Below are 23,317 nucleotides of genomic sequence, written 5' to 3' on the forward strand. Positions count from 1 at the left end.
TGGCCTGCTGTGTTCCTCCAGCTCCACACCATGCTTTAAAATTTTGTTTATTCTTCAAAACAGTCCTTTAACATTTTAAAGTTAACTCAAATAACATGGTTCTGTAAGTAAGCTATGGGAGGCAACTATGACTTAAGTCAGTTCAAGGGTGGAGTTTATAATTTTTCAGTTCTCATGTGCATTGGACATGTGTAAACATAGCAGATGATTTGTATTGTTCATTGGGCAGCATTCCTAATTCTTGAACAAAAATGAGTTAAATTACTGGTAATAGGCAGTGTGTCATGCTGAAATAACATGTTCATAGACATGAATAGCATGGAATTGACTAAGTATTTAGTAAATGTGCTTTTGTCATTTGCTTTTGACTCTTATAGGAGATAAAATGGTGTGATTCTGGTAGTGAATGATAATTTTATTAATTCTTTGTTTAGAATAGGCACACTGGGTATTAGAGTGGGGAGTGGAAATTTGTTTGATATAAATTTGTACAAATTGTTTCTTCTTTGTTTTGCAGATTGTTGTTACATTCAGAACTGGAAGTGTCTGATAGCTAATGGAAGGAAAAACACAGGGAAAATCTGCCTCTGTTTCGAGATTGCCCAAGTTTGGTGGTGGAACCTCTAAGCTAAGTGAGACTCTTCCCCAAGTTGTAGCAAATGGAGCCTGTGTTCGCAGTGCTAGTGCTTCTAGCACTTCAAAAGTTGGTGACAAGCAAAATGGCGCTGGCTGTGTTGGTGGCTTTTCTTTCAACTGGAAAAGATCTGTTAAAACTAAACCAGGTGGACAAGGTGCAAAAGACACAACTAGTTTCTACCCTTGTAGTTTTACAAGTGAAAAGTTCGTTAAAATGGAGAGAAACTCTTATTCTACGGCTCCTGTTATTAAAGATTACACAAACCTGGGCTTTAAGAGTAAAACTACTGCAGCATCTAGGCATCAAAAACAGCAGCAGATTATACCTTATGACAATGAAAGCAAAATCCTTGCAGCTGGATTAAATAACGCCACGAAAGGAGATCGTGGGAAAATGCTGGGGAAGCCAGTCAAATCCTCTCAAATTGCAAGGTCCCATTCAGTTGGCCGTTTTCATAAAGCAGCAGTTGCAAAGATGTCTGAACAAGAAGGGACTTTCTCTGGATCAAGCAGTTCAAAAGATAGTCTTAGTCAATCTTCAGAGAGTTTGAAGAACTTGTCAGATGAGAACATTGTAAGATCACAGAGCTTTTCTTATTCCATACAAAATAACTCTTGCGGTACTGAAGTAATACCGAGATCTCTGTCCTTTTCAAAGGCTGCAGATAGATCTTGTCTGACACAGCAAATGAGGTCGGGTCTGCCCTTGAAATCCCATGTTCTTCGCTATGGCAATACCAAGGGTAGCGATAGCTCAAGCACAAGTGAATTACTCTGTAAACGTACTTCCAATAGACAATGTCTAAAAGCACCATCATCTGCCTTCAAAAAATCGTTGCTTCCTCCTAGTTGTTCCACAGCTCCATTTTTTGCTTCTACCTCTGCCTCCAAGTTCACACTATCTTCGTTGATGAAATCTAGTAGGCTGGTCTCTTCAGGAACAGGAAGTAATGTAAATTCAATGTCTGAGACCAGAGAAGAAATCCCTGGGACCCAAACAGTTGGTGAAAGCAATTTAAAGAATGAAAATGTAAATAGTGAACATGCTGCTGAGAATGTATTAACTGTTAGTACTGTAGATGAGAGCACTGTACCTGGAAGTAACGAAGAACTTGAATCTGCATGTGGAAAAAGTATTGATAATCCAGAACTGATCAATTTAATTGATTCTAATTGTGAAATAAGTGATGATAAAAGTGAACATTTACCTAATTCAGGTACTGAGTCCATTGAAATTGTGGATAGTGACAACTCTATTTCTACAGAAATTCCTGATGATCTTTACAGTCCTAAAGAGGCCATGTCTTCAGCTGGAATAGAGGAAGCTCTACTTGCTGCATATACAGGGACAGATTGGATAGAGACTGGTTTGTCTGGTGTGTAAAATTTCAATATAAAATACAGTGACAGTATATTTTACATGTACGTAACTTGAACATAACTGCATTTCACTAATGTTTTGATAAATACTACAAAGTAAAATGTCATTTAGCAGTGTCAATGAATTAACATCCACAGAGTCAAAATGAGAGTAGTCTTCAGTGGGTAGATTTTACACTACCAACAATAATCTTGAACTGTTAAAACTGAAAAATTAAAAAAAAAAACCTATTGCTTTAATATTTCTGGCACCACTGTTCTTTGCATATTTGTCAGCATTGTGTTGAAACAATAGTGGTAATGGTCTTATTACTTCAAAAGTTGTGGAAGACTTAGTGAATCTAGGTGAATGGGAGTTGAATTAACATGCATAATTGTGATGATGATCACTGAGGAATTGTAATGATGTGATCATTGAGGCATTCTGTGTTAATGGGTATGTCTTCTGACATTTATTCAGTTCTCATCCACAGTTGGGCTCAGTAACTACTCAACGAATCCTTGTTAGCTCAGGTACCACTTATTATTAGAAACTAAAACATTTGCAATGAATAAAATCGGATAATGATCATTTTTGTATATAAATTAGAGTTTTGAACGACTTCCACTTTTTAAACTCTTCTCGAACAAATTGAATTTAACAGTGACTATGTACATTGCCACCAAGGAATTGGTATGAACAATTCATCCCTTGTATTTATTTTATCAACCAATTCAGACATGTTGTAATGCACACCTGGGACAGGTAGGACTTGAACTCAGACCTCCTGATTCAGAGGTAGGGATATTACCACAATGCTAGAAGACCCTTAACTCATTTCTTGATTCCCAGCAATTTGCACCTGTTCAGAAACCTGACTGTATTTACATTAACATTTGCAGGCAGTCCCTGGGTTATGGCTTGGTTCCATTTTATTTTTTATTCATTCACGGGACAAGGGCGTCGCTGGCTAGGCAGCATTTACTGCCCATCCCTAATTGCCCAGAGGGCAGTTAAGAGTCAACCACATTGCTGTGGGTCTGGAGCCACATGTCGGCCAGACCAGCTAAGGATGGCAATTTCCTTCACTAAAGGACATTAGGGAAACCAGATGGGTTTTTCCAACAATCAACAATGGATTCACGGTCATCATTAGACTGTTATTTCCCAGATGTTTATTGAATTCAAATTCCACCATCTGCTGTGGCAGGATTTGAACCCGGGTCCCCAGAACATTATCTGGGTCTCTGCATTAACAGTCTAGCTATTAATACCACTGGGCCATCGCCTCCACTTCGTGTGTTCGTGAGTTGATTTGTGCACAAGTTGGAACACAGTACAGTACAGTGTTATTAAAATAGTTGCTTGTAAGAATGAGCAAACTTTCGCATGTCGGACCTTTAACATTAGTATTAATATGGGACCTTGTTCGTATGTGAGAGTATTCGTAAGATCAGACATTCGTAAATCAGGGATCCCCTGTAGTGTTAGTCCATAGGAGTTCTGGGTTTGGCACAAATGCTAAGCTTGTGAAATATAAACTGGGTATTAACTGAAAACTGACCAGAGAGCAAGCAGGAGATAGTATAACACTGGAGATTGTAAATGCATCTTTGAGTTACCTGGATTGATGGGTAGTTTTTTCCAGTGTACCACCAATGCAAAGAAACAGCAGTGTGTACCGTCTAAAAGACACACTGCAGTAACTCACCAAGGCTACTTCGGCGTCATATTCCAAATCCATGACCTTTAACACCTAGAAGCACAAAAGCAGCAAATGCATGAGAACACCACCATCTGCAAATTCCCTTCCAAATCTCACCACTGGCTGGGAATTCTATCACTTTTGCTGGATCGTCATGTGTCAACATCCTGGAATCTCTTTCTTGAACAATGCCATGGGTGTATCTATATCCAAAAGAGCACAACAGTTCAAGAAAGCAGCCCACCAGCACCATCTAGAGTAATTAGGAATGGACAATAAAAATTGATTTAACCAGGAAATGCACATCCCATGAACACTTAAGGTTGAATGCCTAATGCTACAGTTCAGCATCAGAGTAAATACAATCTTTTTTTCTGTCTCTACTCCAAGATAAATTTTCAGTCCAGGTTTTAACAGTTAAGAGCCAACAAATTGCTGTGGGCATGGAGTCACATTTAGGCCAGACCAGGTAAGAATGGCAGGTTTCTTTTCCTAAAGGCATTAGTGCACCAGATAGGTTTCTTTACCTGACAGTCAACAATGGTTTCATGGTCATCACCAGACTCTTATTTCCAGATTATTATTGAATTCCCATTTCTTCATCAGTGTGGTTGGATTTGAACGTTGCCTGGGTCTCTGGATTAATAGCAATAGTACCACTAGGCCATCTTCCATGAGTGCACGTATATTATGAACTTTGTTCCTTTCAATGTTTGCACCATTGTCTGAAGGATGCTACAGCACCTCAGTTGTATTTTCTCACAATCAAGTGCTCCATGTTATTTTTCTCTTAATCTTAAGATTGTATAACACTACTCTTGCACCTTCTCTTCAGAGTAAACAGTTCTGAATTCTTTAAATCCTGTCCTCATTCGCTCAAATTCACGCACAAGGTACCACTTTTGCCTCCTACTGTTTACTTCTATTCCTGTCCCTTTTTCTCATTAGTTTGTATTTGTCCATGTTATATGCTGTTTGTTATTTACCAGTCCACATTTCCAACATACTTCAAATCATTTTATTTTAGTTTGCTTGTTTCCAGTGTTTGAAACTTTACCTTGCATTTGGTGTTATCTGAAATTTTTCATTTGTTTTTGTTCCTGATACAAATCATTTTCTACACGAGAACTAGAAATGGCTCAGCATTGATCGTATTCTCACCCTGCCTTTAGTATATAGCTTTATCACAGATAAGATTCTAGATAAGCCATTTCTCAGTCTACCTCAGAAGCTTGTCTCATATTTGCAAATAAAATCCATATACAATATATAAAATATAGAATCTTCACAACTGTGAAGAATCTTCTTTACAAGAATTTCAGTACATTTAATTGGCAAGAACTTCCTCCCATAATCCATGCTGCTTGTTTGTTTTAGCCAGCATTTCCTCCATAAAGTCCTCTCTCCTGTCTTTCTCACTTATGCAGCTCCTTAAAGACTAACTATTTAACCAAGCTTTTGGTCTTTTACCCTAGTATTTCCTTATGGCTATGTCTAATTTTATTTGATGTTCTGAGATTTTATAGCATTAAAAGAAGCACAGAAAAATGGATGGTGTTATTATCATACCTGCATTTTGTTGGTCTTTTTAACAAGATGTCTTTTAATGATTCGCTTGAGTGGTCAGCTTGTCGATCCCTTTTTAAAATTACTGTTGCTATGGTAACAGTTTTCAAGTCAGCTTCCCTTCTGTTTCCCTGGTGTTACTGGTGAGAACATGATTGATTTTTATGGGTTATATGTTTTTGAATGTCCTGTGTGACATTTCTCCCCTTCCACTTCCTTTAGCCTTTTCTGATCACCTTACCTGAAAATTCCATTTTTCTTTATTCATCCATTCCTAGGATGATTTGATTTTTCCTTTTGGAAAATTGCTTGTGGTCATCTCCTCCTTTTTAATATACATGATATTCTTTGGTAACTTGTCAGACTTAGGATTTTCCAGTATCCTGCATATGCTATGAATATTCTTAAAACATATTAATTTGAACGCCATTCTTGCTTTTCTAGCTAACACAGCAGACTGCTTTTTTAAACCTTGAACCTTTTGAATCTTTTGACTTAATATGGTAGCATTATAAACAGTAAATATGTTGAGCAATGCTGGCTTATTTCATCTTCCCACAGCAATGGAGGAGAAACACAAAGGCCGCAAGGTTTATCTGAAAATATGAAATAAGCTATTGTACTGGAAGAATTCTCAAATGTGTTCCAACCAAAAGTGCAGAAAAGAAAGTAGGCTGTGTAACTGGCTTTAGGGAATAAATTGCTATAGCCTAGGGAATACCATTAGGAACAAAATTTAAAAATCTGAATCCTCTGATGTGCTTCAGAGATAAAAATTTTAAACCGTGATTGTGCACATGAAGGAGAGCTGCCCTCCATGTTTTACTTGGACAGACCTGATATTGATTAACTTCGATATCCGTTCGATCTACCTCATGACACTGCAGTCCGATTTGGTTATATTACCATAAATAATATTTATATGATCTTGTGATCAATTTTATTTCTTAACTTTTATTAACTATTGTTCCCAGAGATGATTGTAGAATATGGATGTGTATTGTTTTCTACATTCAATAGACCAGCATTAACAAAGATAAATGGAAAGAGCCATTTTGTGTCATCATGTGTCCCAACCACTCCGACTTGTCATGGAGTTGGTGTCTGTGCACGTTAATATTATGAAAGTAAAATGACTGCTCTCACTGATGTTGTCTCTACATATGGTACAAGTGTACCTTGATTAGCATAATGTATGTCAGATTCCCAATTCCTGTACCTTTAAAGTAAATATAAATGCCCTTGATGTCGTAGTGATATATTTTGAAAAAGATGGTTGTTTCTCTTATAATGTTTTAATAACTTGCATTTTTTTTTGTCACTTTTTTTGTCTTTTGAGTAGACCAGTGTAAAGATTTGGCGAGTTCCCAGACCACGGCATCAGGTAATGATCTTATGTCTCCAGATGCCAACTACGCAATGGGTTCCTCCTTTGAACTTTCTCCTTCCAGTAGCTCTGCCGGAACTTACATGTGGGATGAAGAGGGCATGGAGGCCCTTGGTACCATTCAGCAGTGTGGCAGCCTTGAATCTTCAGAGCTGAACAGCCTGGTAAGAATAGGCATTTTAAGTTTTACTTGGGACAGGCAGGAATTATTCATCTGAGAAGTTAATCGTACAAATGCTTCTTAAACCACTTTCACTGCTAGTCACAGCAACACCTAACATGACAATAATATTTTTAAGAAATGCCATTTAAATGGAGTTGGTTCCTATTATTTTGTGTTTAATAATAAATAAGTTAATGTAAACTTAGAGGAATTAAATTTACACAATTATGAAAGTCTCTGTAACTGTAGAATGAGGGCCCCTTCTGTGTTGCACGGACAAGTTTGGTCACACTGGTATCATCGTGTGAGAATCCCGTATAATAATGGATGAAAAGGAAAACTATTGACTAATGTTAAGAGGAAAAGGTAGATCAGCTTGCAGCATTGAACTGGAGGTTGAAGCATTGTGCAACTGAGTAGTTTGAAAGCTGCACAGCAGAGACACTGTGTGGAGAAAATAAACATCTGTATCTTCAACGGTAAAGTCAGGCTGATCTATTGAGAGTGTAGCTGGTGTGTATCCTAATTCAGTCCACCTACCTTGGCTGCATTTGCCTTTTATGTTTTTGGTTAGCAAAAACCTAATCAGAGGAGATTTAAAATTGTTATTTTAACTACCATCCACTGCTTTTCATAAGATAAAGTTCTAAACTCTTTTCCCCCCCCCCGCCCCCCATCCTTTGCATGAAGAAATGTTTCCAAACTCTGAAATAACCTGGCTCTGATCTTAAGATTATGTCCTGTCATCTAGATGCTCTCACAAGCGGAGAAGGTTATTCTTCATACAGCCTGTCACTTTTTCTTTCCAAATCATAAAATCTTGAATCAAATCATCCCATGACCTACAACTATGTGAATTAGGACTATGAGAAGGCCATTCAGCACCTTGGACCTGCTCTGCCATTTGACAAGGTCATGGCTAATCTGATTGTAGCCTTTACTTTCCTCTCTACCTCATAGATTTTTGACTAACAAAGGATTTATCAATTACTGCATTGGAAATATTCGTTGCTTTTGGGGAGTGGGGATTGGGGTTTGGGAAGACAATTTCACAACACTATCTTATCTCAGAGATAAATTTTGTTTTCATGTTGCTCTTTAAGTGGAAGATCCTTTACTTCTAAATTCTTAGCCCTTACATCTAGTTTTACTCACAAGGGCAAACATTCTTTCATTATTCATCTTCTCAAGTTCCCTCAAGATCCTATGCGTTTTGAAACTGACATTCAATGGCATTGCCATCATTGAAATCCCCATTATCAACATTCTGGGGGGTTGCCATTGACCTGAATTGGATTAGCCAGTAGAATTGCTGTGGTAACAAGATTGGTCCAGAGGCTAGGAATCCAGCAGTGACTAATTCACCACCTGACCTTCCAAAGAGGTAGACAGGCTTTGGAGGAGTCAAGAGGTGATTTGCAAATTGCAGAAATCCTAGCTTTTGACCTGTTTTAGCTGCCACAGTATTAAAATGTCTATCCCTGTTAAGTTTCTGGTTATTGGTAAGACCCAGGAGTGTGAGTTAATCTTTAGCTAGATAAAGTCTTATATTGTACATGTGTATAAACTGAATTCATGTGGAAACTCCAATAAGTATATTGGAATTAGATCATATAAAAGTGTTGGCAAGCTTTATATAGGATAATGAAACCACGTCTACTGTAACTAGGTGGTGTATATTGCTTTATGAAACAAAAACTCAATTTAAAATATCTAATATTCTAATAATATAGAAAAACAGGCCATTGAAGACGATTGTGATGCTATGTCAGTGTGGAACATAAGCATTCATAACTCTAGACTTGTTTATGTTTGCACTTTGTGTAAATGATAACATATATCATTTAGAAAATACATAGATGCAAATTATTTTTGTAATTCCGGGCCTTTGAATATTGAGTAATGGATAATAATTCCATAGGTAATATTTTACTTTCTATGATAACCTTGATGTTACTGCATTTGGTAGCTGTAAGAGTGGCATACATTAACATTTTTCGGATTTAAATTAATTTTAATATCACCAGTAGCGTTTATGCTAGATGTTGTGTGCATGACTTCATCATATTTACTAACATTGTCCTTAGTGCTAAATGTGAAGGATAAGTGATGCTTACACTGTGCCATTCAGTCTGTGCAAAGTGCTGTGAGTTCTGCAGTCATCTGTGCAGATGGGTGTTGTTGTTCTATTAGTGCATTTCAGTTTTGCCATGCAGAAGCTGCAAGATTACAAATCCAGATGAAAAAAACGTGTAATTTTGGAATGTTTCCTATAACTGACTTAAGGCATTTCCTGTTTATTTTAGTTCATGGACAGTAAAATCTACTGATTGCTTAAAAAATTTGCAGGTTTTCCAAATCTATACAGTACAGTAATCCGTACGCCCTGATGTAAATTACTTCTGTGGCAATTTTGCTTGTGATATTGGAAAATTGCTGACAATTTATAATAAAATCAGAAAAGTAGTGAGCCACTTCATGCCTGATAGCACATTTCTAAATATCTGTGCTGTTAAAGTAATGGACCAAGTTATCAATCAAAACAATTTGAACAAAGAGAGGTGTAGGGTATTAAAGCTGATGTTGGAAAGGCACCGTCATTCCTATTCTGAGTAGGTTTGATTCTTAGAAGTCTGTGATTTTTGACATGTACACAAACTAAATGATTACCCTTTGTCAGTCAATGTTATGACTGGCAATACTGAATATCAGCCATTTCGTTCATTTTCCTACTGACGTGGGCCAGACCAAACCCTCTCAAAATAGGGTCTAGGCTATCGCCTTGATATAACTTTTATCTTATTTACAGCAAAGTGTAAGGCGCTGCATTCCAGACATGATTCAATTGGTCACACTACTTGGCTTTAAGCAATTTTATTCTTCCACTACAGTTAAAATACAAACAACAGAAAGAAGAATTGGTGTATCTTTATTGGAAAACTTAACAGAGTAATAGATTATTTAATGACCAAACAGCAACTGTTCCACTATACAAACACACCCTTGACGAAGGCAAATTCAGTAAAATAGATTGTCTTTCATGCAATATTTCCCCAAGCCAAGATGAAAAGAAAATTGTGGTAGAGAGAGAGGCATGATAGCTTCCACACCAGTTTCAAAATCCCAACAACTACTGCAAGCTAAACTAAAACCCTGGTTCTATGGGAGCTTGACCCTACCCATTCATGGCCACTCCTTTTGTTCCAACTATAAAAAAAGCCCAACATCTCTCAAGCTGTTTACTGCTCCTTTGAGGACGGGCCACTGGACTCAAAGCATTAATTCTGATTTCTCTTCAAAGAGGCTGCCAGACCTGCTGAGCTTTTCCAGCAACTTCTGTCTTTGTTCGTGTTTACTTTACTTTATTGGCTTGGATGAGGCAGCAGGACAGCTATGGCTCAAAACCCCCCCTTGAAAAAGAAGGATAAAATACACCTCTTAAAGCCATTGTAGCATCACACCAGCCCATCTTATTTGATGTTGTTCATATGCTCTTGGTGAGAAGGTATTAATTTAAATCTTATAAGAAAACTGAAATAATTATCTTTTAGTCCATATGTAAGGAACACAGTATTTAAAAAAGGTTAGTATTACATAGTCAATTAATTTTACACTTTTCCTGCTGCAACAGGACCTAACTGGAAACTGAACCTGCAGATAGCAGATGGTGAATCACAGAATGTAATAATAAAAAAAAATTAATTACATAGTCAAGACATTTTAATTTTTCTTTCCTGCTTTGTTGTTGTGCTTTTAAAAAATTCTTCCCTTGGCAATGGAGCATAGAGATGACTTTTTCTTACACTTGTTTGTTGTTCATTTGTGCAAAATTGATAACAGCTGGAGCACTAATCATATGGATGTTTCAGAAGCCCATACATAAATTCAATTAAATGAAATCATTGCTACAGACAAAATATTTGTTTCAAGCTTTTTGAGGGCTGCTTTTTGTAAATGTGATTTGTTGCTGAGCTGAAGGGCAGAAGTAATATAATGAATTTTGAGTTAGTGACTGTGTGATGCATATCATCAAAGATACCAAATGACACAGCTGGTAGGCCAGCTACATGATTTATGTGCCAAATCTTTGAACAAGATGAACTCTCTCCCTATACAAATAATTAGTTCTCCATAAGACATACCTCGATGATTTTTAACTTTGATTATTATTTCAGGTGTGTATTAACTTGCTCAGTCTTCCACAGCAAGCATATAATGTAGCTTCTGATTTCTGAATGTTCCAAATGATTTTTGGTGAAGACAATTGCAGCTTCTAGATAATGTTGCCATAGACCAATTCCAAGAAATGCTGAAATAACTGTTCATATTCCAATGGATTCATTATGTCTGAAATATGGAAGCATTCACTATATGAATAATTCTTTAAACAATTGATGTTTTGTTTATTGTTGGTGTGAATATGCCAATAAAAACAAAATGCGTTCTTCCTGCAAAGCAGATAGACACATACACAACTAATAAAAGCCCTTTTAAAAACATGTGTGTTTCAAGCATGGATTTTTAATTTCCTTCAAGCTTCTCCTCTCATTTATGTTTCCCCTAACATGGGCAGTGAGCTTTCTTGTAGTCTGGTTACAATGTGTGGCTGTGCTTGCTACCTTAATGTGGTCATTCCTCCTGTGAATCTAAACAGTGTCTGCTGGAGTATTTAGTGCTAACAATGTCATTCCTTGCTCAGATCCAGACATGGGTGGTTCTTGTAGAGAATATTGAGCCGGCAAGGAATTGCTGGATCGTCACTGAAAAATTTGTTTTGTTTTCCTAGTTGAGAGATGTGAAGCCAATTACGTTGATCATGTTGAGATCAAGTGAACTTAGTCAGTAATTCTTCTATTCCCTGTGGTTCAGGGATATATAGTGTATTTATCCAATGAGGCACAGGTGGGGTTTTCTTGATTTTTATTTGTTGGTCAATACAGTCACACTAAACTTATTTAATGGAGATGTAAATATGAGTTAGTATGTGCAACGCTGAGGTCCCCAGGAAGTTTATTTGTATTTATTTCACTGTCCTGTACAAATTGCTCCAATAATACATGAGTCATATTGTGCTGTTGCTGCAGGGCCAGTATGCAGGGTGCAGAAGTATAATCATCCCAACTCATTCATAATAATAAATTAAAATGAACATGTAAAGATATGGAAATATCTACTTGAGATGTGGCAAGTTTTTTTTTTAAACATTGGACTCTATTTAACTTGCAATTCCCAAAGATGATCATTCTCCTCTACTAAAAGGTAATGCACCTTTTCACAAGACTTAATTCTGCCATCCAGTGGCAGAAAACAACCAATGTTTTAGAATCTTGACTGCAATGATTCTTCTTATTTCTGCAATGTAAACTATGCATCTTGTAGTCGAGTGCTGTAGCGCATAGGAAAGCATGGAGATTATTTTCAGATTTGGTTGAAGCCTTTACTATGAGCCAATCCCTTAACATACATGGATCTGTGTTCGGTACTAGAACTTGTCTATATTTGGAACTTTTATCACCACAGTACATCAATCTGCATATTGTGAAAATAAGCAAGCACTGATCATTTAACCAGGAAGTGTGCAAAAGGTTAAATTATACAAGCAATACTAATTAAGCGTGAGCATTTCATTCATGAGCCAGGTGACAGTGTCCATTATTCATTTTTTTATTTACTAAACAAAAATTCAGTTAACTACATCTGATTTTTTGGTGGGTTTATGTTACTAGTGGGTAGCATATCGGGTAACACTGAGTTAGGATATTAAGTGGCTTTTGCATAATGGATGAGGCGCATTGAAAACTGTACTTTTGAGAATATCTGTGCTTGCTGAAATGAGAGCGTAAAATGCAGCCAGTCATTCAGCATTTTTTAAAATTATTTTTCATGGGACGTGTACTTCACTGATTAAAGCCACCATTTGTTGCCCATCCCTAATTGCTCTTGAACTGAGTGGCTGTCTAGGCCATTGTTCAGAGGGCAGTTAAGAGTTAAGCATGTTGCTGTAAGTCTTGAGTCACATTGAGTCCAGACCAAGTAAGAATGTCAGATTTCCTCCCCTAAAGGGCACTTGTGAACCAGATACTTACAACCATGGGTACATGGTTGTTATTTTACCAGATTTTAATCCCAGGTTTTTATTAAATTCAGATGTTACCATCTGCCATGGTGGGATTCTAACCCATGTCCCCAGAACATCAGTCTGGGATATGAATTACTACTCCAGTGACTTTAACAAAGATCAATTATCTAAAACTGTTGCCTTCCAGATATGCTGCCATGTTTTTCTATCTACTTTCTGCTCTTATTTCCGATTCCCAGCATCAACAGTATTTTGCTTTTGTATGGTGTTTACTGGGTTGCATTCAGGGAGGGAGTTGCCTTGATCAGTGTAAACTGATCCGACATTGGGATATATACCAATCATATATTTTATTCTTTTCATTCTGTTTATTCAGAAAATCTGCAAACTTTCAGTGACTTGCTCATTGGAAAAACGGATCCTTTTGATGTGTTTTGATGACTCCCTCCTTTTAACATATTACAGTTGCATTGGTGCACTAAAACTCAAAGGAGTTGTATTAATTCACAGCATGCCGATTGTGTCTGTACTGAAGTCTTTGGGAGGATTGGTGCAGTCTGGTTCGTGCGCCAGTCTTATGGGAGAAGCTTGTTGCAGCCTTATTCCTACCAAACAAAATCCAGTGTAGGAACTGTTGTAAAACTTTCAGCAGCATTTGGAACAGGGGGTTGTTGCAATATTTTTGAGAGAAGTGATAAGTATCAGTACAGTATGGAGCTGGAGGAACACAGCAGGTCAGACAGCATCAAAAGAGCGGGAGAGTTGATGTTTCCGGCCTGGCCCCTTCATCACACTGTATTGATTCTGATTCCAACATCTTGGTATTTCTGGGATAAATAGCAAGTTCTGAATGAAATTGAAGGTAAAATATATAGATAATTAGTCAAATCCTCTAGGGAATACATTAGCCCCTCTGACCATTGCAATGTATCTGGAAAATACTCTTCCAGCATGGGACTGGGAAGATGAACCTCTGTGGAGTTTGCCTTTAAGGGACAATTGGAATTGTGCAAAAATATCTGTCAAGTGATGAGTAAAGTAATGTCGATGATAGGTGAGCAGGTATACTTTGCTGAATGCCATTTTATATCATGTTTTCTTTGGTTTTATCTCCGTGTCAATTATTGAGATTTGAACTGATCTTTTCTTTCATTGCCTTTTTCAATTAAAGCCATGAAACAGAAATCAAGGCTGGTGGCAGATGCACAATTTCTGACAGCCTAAGGGCAAAGAGAAGAGGGCAATCCTAAAATGAATAAAACCAAATGTATGTGTTTGTCACAAAACCGAAAGGCAATGCTGTAGACATTTGTAAAGAGGGAATGTTATTATTTTGGATACACACTGCCAGAAACAGTAGAAAGTAAGTAAATCTTTAAAAAATGGTGAGGTAAATGGCCTAGTTATATTGTCACTCGACTATTAATCCAGAAACTCAGCTAAAGTTCTGGGGACCTGGGTTCAAATCCTACCATGGCAGATGGTGGAATTTGAATTAAATTATAATCTGGAATGAAGAATCTACTGATAACCATGAAACCATTGTTGATCATTGGAAAAACCCATCTGGTTCACTAATGTCCTTCAGGGAAGGAAATCTGCCACCCTCACCTGGTCTGGCTGACATGTAACTCCAGAACCACAGTCAAGTTGACTCTTGACTGCCCTCTGAATTGGCCTAGCAACTCATTCAGTTAAAAAGCAACTAAGAATAGGCAATAAATGCTGACTAGCCAGCCACACCTATGTCCCTTGAGTAAATAAAATGAAACATTGAAGGATGGTGTTACTGGTTTAAATGGCCTGAAAACAGGATATTGATGGATGATGTAAGACATAATCTAAATGAGCCAAACAAAAGACACAAGAAGAATTCTGAAACTCCACAGGAGTTGTCCTCACAATGAGAAGGTTTATTTAAAAGAAAGTGTGGGTATAGGTGAAACTTACACTGGAGCTTATTCGGAATCCTGAAGAGGAAATCAGGGTAAGATACAAAGTGCAAACCCCTAGATGTTGGCGCTTTCTTTAATTTTAGATTTTCAAATCTAAAACTAATTTTCTAATTTTGTGGGTGCACGCAGTAATATTGGAGGTTTTTAAAATAGGTGAGACATGTTTTGCAATTGGACCATATTGTAACCCAACAATAACGTTACTGACTAACTGCATCTATTGGTATTAGGATTACTATGTATGGCTACCTCTAGCTGTTAAGTGTTTGAGTTTGCATTATTACAAAGTGTCAATTGCTGGTGATTACAAGTGCAATAAAGCCTGGAGCAACAGAATTCCCTCCAACAGACAAATTTAGACTGTTTTGAATATGTAATTTACAAAATATCTCCAACTTCTGTCTCTCAGTCTCCTGTTTCTGAATGTGGCTTGTATTATAGCCTTATTTTGAACATGGTCTGATTTTTGCCTCTATTTATGTGCAGAACTGTGGAAAATTAAACACACCTAAAAAGTAGTCAGCAATATGCAGCAACAACCTAAAACACCGTCACTAGCTGTAAGGGCTTTCATATCTCATTATTTGCAACTAAGCATTCTCCATCACATCTTTATAATAACGCTTGGCATTTGCATTGTGCAATTACTGTATTTACCAGTAGTTCAAATAAGACATAAAAGTTCATGACTCTCCATAGTGCCACTTTGTTGCAGTGGCATTTATCAATTTTTGCTGTATTGTGGCCTGATACCTGCTAACAGCAGTTGTCCACCAATCAATGTGCATGTCGCAGAATCAGGCATTTGATAAGTTTTCATGTTATTGCTGTAAAGTTGTTTTAAAGTAACATAAACTTTCCTAAAACTTGATAGTATTTGTTATGACTATTTTTAAAAAAAAAAGCTTATAATTTTATTCATACCGAATATGGTGAGATTTCAGTTCTTTGAAAATGTTAAAACACAAATCTTTGGCACACCCAGTGAAGTCCTAAGACATTGAATGTTGAAAGTATTTAAGAATGGTCTAATGATCAATGTGTAGATCTTAATTTGAATCTGTCATTAAAACATAGAATTATACAGCAAAGGAGGCCCATTGTGCCAAGTTCAGCATTTTGAAAGAGGTGTTCAATTAATCTCATTTTCTCGCTCTTTCACCTTTTAATTTAAGGAGATCTGTCAGAATTCTCAAAAGATACTCAGTGAGAAAGGAAGATTCCAAAGAAAGGACAACCATCTGTTGCTGAGTAAAGAAGTTAAAGATTACACCAAATTTAAAGAAAAAACATAATTATAAAATGTTGATTGGTACATCAGGACATTGGATGGAATATGAGGAACAGGAAAGAGAATTGCTGAAAGATTAATAAGAGGGTAGAAGTTCGAGTATGAGTTATCACTAGCTGGAAATATAAAACTAAATAGTAAGAATTTCAAAGCAAAATTGAAATGATATGACTCCTCTAATTAAGAAAGGGAGGATACAGAAATTAGTAAATTACAGGTCAGTTTGCTTACTACCTGTCATAATGGAACAGTAAGAAAATCTCAATGCATTTGGTCAACATGAAGCGGCAAGTTGAGGATCCCAAGACAGGCCATCACCAACGCCTACAGGAGTGGCCAAATCAAGGATCCCGAGACAAGACAGCAAAACGTAGAGGTACGGGTGATAGAAGACCCCTGGTACAGGCAGTCATCAATATCTGGAGGAGCAGGCAAGATGACACACTCTGGCAACAAGTAGCACCTAGACGAGCATGTGAGACATTGACCCTGAGACAGACCTGACTCATTGGAGCTGATTAAGGAAGATTGAGAGGTCTCCTGGAATAATTAAGGTTGAAGAGTCCAGTGAGAGCGTGGAACTGAAAGAAAGTAGTATTCGTATGATAAGTAGCATAAGATAAATTACTGAGACTGGAAGTTGACAAATCCCCAGGACCTGATGACCTTCGCCCTAGAATGTTAAGAATTGGATACAGTGATAATGGATGCATTGGCAATCCTTTTCAAAATTCTGAATTCTACTTATTGTTAGTGAACTAGTAACTCTGAACCCTTAGACTAGTGTTTGGGGACAAGGGTCAAAATTTCAGAATAAAAGGCAAGCCATTTATGACTGAGATGAGGAGAAACTCAGAGGGCGGTCACAGAGTCATGAATATATACAACACAGAAAAAAGCCCTTTGGCCCATCTTGTCCGCACCAATCAAAACAACCAGCTAACTGTCCTCATCCCGTTTTCCAGCACTTGTCCAATAACCTGGTGAATCTTTGGAATTCTCTGTCCCGGAGAATTGGGGAAGCTCAGTCATTAAGTGAGCTCAAGATGAGATTCACAGATTTCTAGGTACCGATAACATCAAGGGATATGGCAAGGGAATATGGCCTTCAGATAGATGATAAACCATGATCTGGCTCAAGGGGTTGAATGGCCTACACTATAAAACGTAGGAGCAGAAATTAGGCTATTTGGCCCATTAAGCCCACTCCACCATTCAATTGTGGTTGATAAGTTTCTCAACCCCTTTCTCCCACCTTCTCCCCGTAACCTTTGATCCCCTTAACAATCAAGAACCTATCTATCTCTGTCTTAAATATACTCAATGACCTGGCCTCCATAGCCTTCTGTGGCAATGAGTTCCACAGATTCACCACTGTCTGGCTGACTAAGTTTCTCCTCATCTCTGTTCTAAAGGGTTTTCCCTTTACTCTAAGACTGAGCCCTTTGGTCCTAGTCTCTCCTGATAATGGAAACATCTTCCCAACATCCACTCTATCCAAGCCTTTCAGTATTCTGTAAGTTTCAATTAGAACCCACCCCCCACCCTTCTAATCTCTATCGAGTATAGACGCAGAGTCCTCGAATATTCCTCATATGTTAAGCCTTTCATTCCTGGGATCATTCTTGTGAACCTCCTGTGGACCCGCTCCAGTCCAGTATATCCTTCCTGAGATATGGGGCACAAGATTGCTTATAATATTCTAATTGTGGTCTGACCAGAGCCTTTTAAAGCCTCAAGTACAACTCTGCTTTTATATTCTAGTCCTGCAACTTAACCATAAGAGAATCCTGGACCAGGACTCCCAAGTCCCTTTGCACTTGAGATTTCTGATTTTTCTCCCTATTTAGAAAATAGTCTATGCCTCTATTGTTCCTATCTCTCACTTTCCGTCATTGTATTCCGTTGCCACTTTGCCTACTCTCCTAACCTGTCTAAATGCTTCCGCAGCCTTCCTGCCTACTCAATACTACCTGTCCCTCCACCTGTCTTTGTATCTTCTGCAAAATTAGCCAGAATGCCCTCAGTTCCTTCATCTAGTTCATTAATGTATAAAGTGTAAAGTTGTGGCCCCAACACTGACCCTTGTGGAACACCACTGGTCACCAGCTGCCATCCTGAGAAAGAGCCTTTTATCCCCACTCTCTGCTTTCTGCCAATCTTCTATCCATGCTAATACCTTGCCGCGAACACCATGGGCCCTTATCTTACTCAGCAGCCTCCTGTGTGGCCTATTCCTGCTTTAGTGTTCCTATGGTTTTGTAAAAAGGAAATTATGTTTGACTAATTCACTTGAGTTCTTCGAGGAAATAACAGTCAATGTGTGTAAAGGGGAACATGTGGATGTGTCATTCAAATTTCCAGAAGGCTTTTGACGAGATGCCAAATCAAAGGTTGCAGTACAAAATAAGACTTTATAATATGAAACAACATGGCATTTATCAAAGATTGGTTAGCCGATTGGAAACAAAATATGCATTAATGGGTCAGTAAAACAAGATAAATAGGTCAATTTTTGGTTTGGCAACGTGTGACATTTGGATTGCCACAGGAATCCGTGCTGGGGCCTCAACTATTCACAATTTATACTAACATAGATGAAGAGATGGTAGCTACGTTGGGTGATAACATAATGATAAGTAAGAAAAAAAGTTGTGAAGTGGATATTAGGAGACTGCAAGGGAATAGGTAGGTGATTGGCACATGGAGTCTAATATATTTAAATGTGAAAGTTTCCTCTCTGGCAGGAAGAATAGGAAAGCAGCATATTATTTAAACATAGAGAGATTGCTGAACTCTGAGGTACGGAGAGGTTTGGCTAGCTTACTACATGAATTGCAAAGTTAGTGTGCAGATGCATTATGTAATTAGGAAGGCAGTTAGAATGCTGTTGTTTATTGCAAGGAGATCACACCGTCACCTTCTCGGCCGTCTAGGGATAGTCAATAAATGCTGGTCTAGCTGGCAATGCTCACGTGAATAAACAAAATAAAAGTAAGGTTATTTTGCTACAAATGCACAGGGGATTGGTGGGACCACCTTAGAAATCAGCGTACAGTTTTGGTCTCCTTACTTAAGAAGGGATATAAATGTGTTTGAAGGAGATCAGAAAAGGTTCACATGGCTGGTATCTGGGATGGGGTTATTATTTTTGAGGAAACATTGCATAATCTGGCTTGATAGCGTGGATGCTGAAAAGATGCTTCTCCTTTTGGGAGAGGGTAGGTCTACTGGACACAGTTTAAAAATAAAGGGTTTTTCATTTGAAGTGGAGATGAAGACAAACTTTTTCTGAGGGGCGAGAATCTTTGGAACTCTCTCTTCCCCAAAGGTTGATGGCAGCAGTGTCATTGGGTATTTTTAAATCAGATGTTAGATTCTTCCCTAATAAGGGAGTCAAAACTCATCAGGCTAGGCAAGGATTTGGAATTGAAGCCACAATCAGATGAGTCGTCATCTGATTGAATGGCGTAGGAGGTTTGATGGGTCAAATGGCATACTGCTGTGCCTAATTTGTGTTCCCTCATCTGGCCCAGACTGAACTCTGGCTGAACTCTGAAATGGCCTGAAAAACCACTCCATTGAACAACCAGTATGAGGAACCTATATTATGATATTGACAGCAGCCACATCTGAAGACATGCCTCTGCTATGCCCTTTCTTCTTGTCAGTGATTGACCTGCTTTCTCTCAACCTCTGTGCACACGTATTCCAGCACTAATTGTGAAATACTGATTTAAATTATCTGCTCTGGCCATTCCTTCCCTGGCCTAGGGACGCTTCTGAGCTGACGTAGTTCATTGAATTTAGTTATTGCAGAATGTGAGAATTTGTTTGCCCGAATGGCTTAACCGATTCAGGTGTATTTACTGAATCAAGTGTTGAATTTGAAAGTTGAGTGTTTTGTACAAAAATGTAGAATGGACAAAGCAACGTATTGCATTGTACATATTCTGAAACAGTCCATTTTTAACTGATTTTATTTCTGGTTTAATGGTTATATGCAAACGTGATTAAGCTTTGAAGTTAAGTATGCCTGATGAATCAGAATGCAAGGACTGTTGATTGTGTTGATGTATTAAAATATTACATCAAATAATGTGGGTTTGTGCTAAGACTTTCCACACACTTGATTCATTGTTGTAATCTTGGATGAGTTGTGAATTTGATTCGAGACAGGAGAAATAAACCTGATGCTTTTTTACAGTTCCTGGGGCCAGTTACATGTGGTCTTAGCTGGAGCTTAAGAACAGAGTGATTAATACTGTTTTATGTACAAATGTAAAAATGGACCCTTTTTTTAATAAAATGAATCAAACATAGCAATTAATGTAATTGCATATGTGTCAATCTGACTTGGATCACAAAGTCCCACAGGTTATAAATGAGCCTTGGAAATTTAATAAAACATCTTCCAAAGATAAATACTGGTTGAATTTAAGAGAAAGAGAGAGAGCTCCCCAGCTTCTCTGTGTGCTCATCTGAGCTGCTTTGCTGCAACTCAAATATGAATTTCTCTTTGAGGCAGTAGAATGCTTATTCATAGCCATTAGACAGAGATTAATTGGTGTAAAAAAAAATTAGTCACTGGAGCAGTGAGAGGTTTACTTATGCCAAATCCATAAAAATGCCATTGTTTAAACAGCAGGAAATGAAATTGAAAAATCGAAAGCTCAAGGGCTGTGTATTGAATTGCATTTCAATGAACTGTACTCGGGATCTGAGAGATGTAATTTACATCTGCATTTCCTCAGATAGGCTGTATCTTATTTTAGCTGTTCTGTTTTTGGCAGACATTAAACAATGGCCAGAAGTTTTTCAAATGAGAGAAGGGAAAATTCGAATTGTGGATAGCCCACTCACTCTGACTCATCCCCATAGTACAGAGTGAATTCCCTCATTTCACCATTGCCATCAAAACAGGTGACTAACCCTGTTTCAGTGAGGAGTGTGGACGAACGTGCCAGGAGCAGCACTAAGTTTACCTGAAAATGAAGGACCAACCTGGCAAATCCGCAGTACGGCATTATATGCTGAACAGTAGAAACAGAATGCTATACACATGGCGAGGTGTTCCTGCAAACAACAATTTAAATCAAAACTTGGTAATCCCTCCCACATGCAGACATCAAAGCATGGTGGATCATTAAACAACTAACAGGAGGTCGAGATCAAAGGACCTGAGTCAATTGGAATTGGATGGAAATCTCTCCACTGGCTGAAATCATAGTGAGCACAAAATGATGGTTGTGTATGTTAGAGGCTAAACATCTCAGTGCCAGGACATCACTGCAGAAAAGGTCAGAAATGCAGAAGTTCACTGCTGAATGTTCAGTTCCATTTACAATTCCTCAGGCAACAAAGCAGTCTGTGCTCACATTCAATTGACCAAGAGACCAGAAACTAGAGCTGATTTGTGGCAAATACCAAGCAGTGATCATCGTCAAGAAAAGAAACTCCATCCACTTCCTTTTGACATTCAGTGGCATTATCATAACAGCCTCTGCATCAACTTTCTGGATGTCTCAATTGATCAGAAGCTGAATAGGACGAGGCATATAAATACTGTGGCTACATGAGCAGGTAAGCTAGGAATCTTGCAGCAAGTAACTGACCTGTTGACACCCCAAAGTACTTGCCTGTATAAGTGAAGCTCCAAGAAAACTCAGGAAGCTTGATACCATCCAGGACAAAGCAGTAGCTACAAAATGTACTGCAGGACTTTCCCAAAGTTCCTTTAGTGTTTTCCAAATCCTTGACCCCTACCATCTAGAAGATCTAGAGCAGCAAATACACGAAATCATCACCATCTGAAGATCCCTTCCAAGCTCCAAGCCATCATGACTTGGAAATATCTTGCTGTTCCTGGGTCAAAATCCTGAAACTTCCTCTCAAATGGTTTTGTGAGTGTACCTACTTTAAATGAACTGCAGCGATTCAAAATGGTAGCTCACCACCACCTTCTCAAGGGCAGTTGGGGATGGGCAATGAATGCAGGTTGAGTCAGCGCACTCCCATCTCATGAATGAATAATAAAGATGCATGGTGACTGCATCACCTGCAAGCTCCCCTCCAATTGTGCATTCAATCAGCCGTTCTTTGTCACTGACTCGAAGTCCTGCAATTCTCTCCTGAAAGGACTGGGTGTGCCTTCATTATGTAAACTGTAGAAGTTCAAGAAGACAAGCTCACTGCCAGCTTCTCAAAGACAATTAGGGATTGAGGATAAAGATTGACCTTGCCAATTATATCCAATACCTGCGAAAGAACAAACAAAATATAAAACTTGCTAGAGGGCTGGGAACAAGTTTGTTGGTTTGCAGCTTGATCATTATAGGATGGGGTGGGTGAAAAATATTTGGAAACTTTAAGAAAGCAAGAATAATGTACGCGAACTCAAAGAGATCTTTGTCTAAACCTATTTCTCATTTTAAGAGCACATCAGTAATTACGCATCTTTATCTGTTTGGTTCAAGTTCGCATCAATAATTAAAAGATGGAAGCACGTCAGTGTTTAGCTGTTGAGCAGTGCTCCACAGATGAGCAGTGAGGAATAGGTGGTTGGAGCTGCTGGAGGCCAGACACCATGATATCACATCTAAGAACGTAATGTTTCTGTGATGGGGAAACTGGAAGAAAATGACATTTCTCATCAAGCTCCTGCAGGGATGAATATAATTCATAACTTGGCTTACAAAATAATAAAAGGAAGGGAATAGGATTTTATGGTTGGAAGGAGAACTGTGGGTTAGGACATTATAAATCTTGTTGTGGAATATGTATGAATTAATTCTGTGTTGGTAAACACACGAACAAAAATATTTATCAAGCCAAAACAAGCACAGTGAAGTCTACAGCAATTACCAGATGCAATGGATAAAATCAACTCAGAGGCAACTAATTTGTTAATGCTTCCTTGTGTAATGCATACAAACAACGTTTCAGTACTTCTATGGCCATGGTTTAAAGATTAGAAAATTACCCAGTTATTAACTCTCAGTTTATTAAACAGAATTATTAACCTCAGGCTGATGATGAGTTTGTTTCAGAAATCACAAAACCAGGAAATTATATGAAAGCTTAAGCTATGAAGACATCAGATGTTTCACTGGGAGATAGTAGGAACTGCCAGTGAAACATCTGATGTCTTCATAGCTTAAGCTTTCATATAATTT

General features: G+C 38.1%; 1 protein-coding gene across 4 annotated transcripts in view; it reads left to right on the forward strand.

The window, feature by feature from the left end:
* ccser2a (coiled-coil serine-rich protein 2a) overlaps nucleotides 1-23,317 on the forward strand; it is a 632,026-nt gene that overhangs the window by 33,519 nt on the left and 575,190 nt on the right. For all 4 annotated transcript variants that reach the window (XM_048616386.1, XM_048616383.1, XM_048616385.1 and 1 more), the window contains exons 2-3: nucleotides 518-2,012; nucleotides 6,610-6,818. In XM_048616386.1, coding sequence (XP_048472343.1) covers nucleotides 557-2,012; nucleotides 6,610-6,818 — 1,665 coding nt within the window. In that variant the 5' untranslated portion in view covers nucleotides 518-556. The remainder of the gene's footprint in view (nucleotides 1-517; nucleotides 2,013-6,609; nucleotides 6,819-23,317) is intronic.

This window comes from Rhincodon typus, chromosome 34 (assembly GCF_021869965.1).
Source record: "Rhincodon typus isolate 14 chromosome 34, sRhiTyp1.1, whole genome shotgun sequence".
NCBI classification, from domain to species: domain Eukaryota; kingdom Metazoa; phylum Chordata; class Chondrichthyes; order Orectolobiformes; family Rhincodontidae; genus Rhincodon; species Rhincodon typus.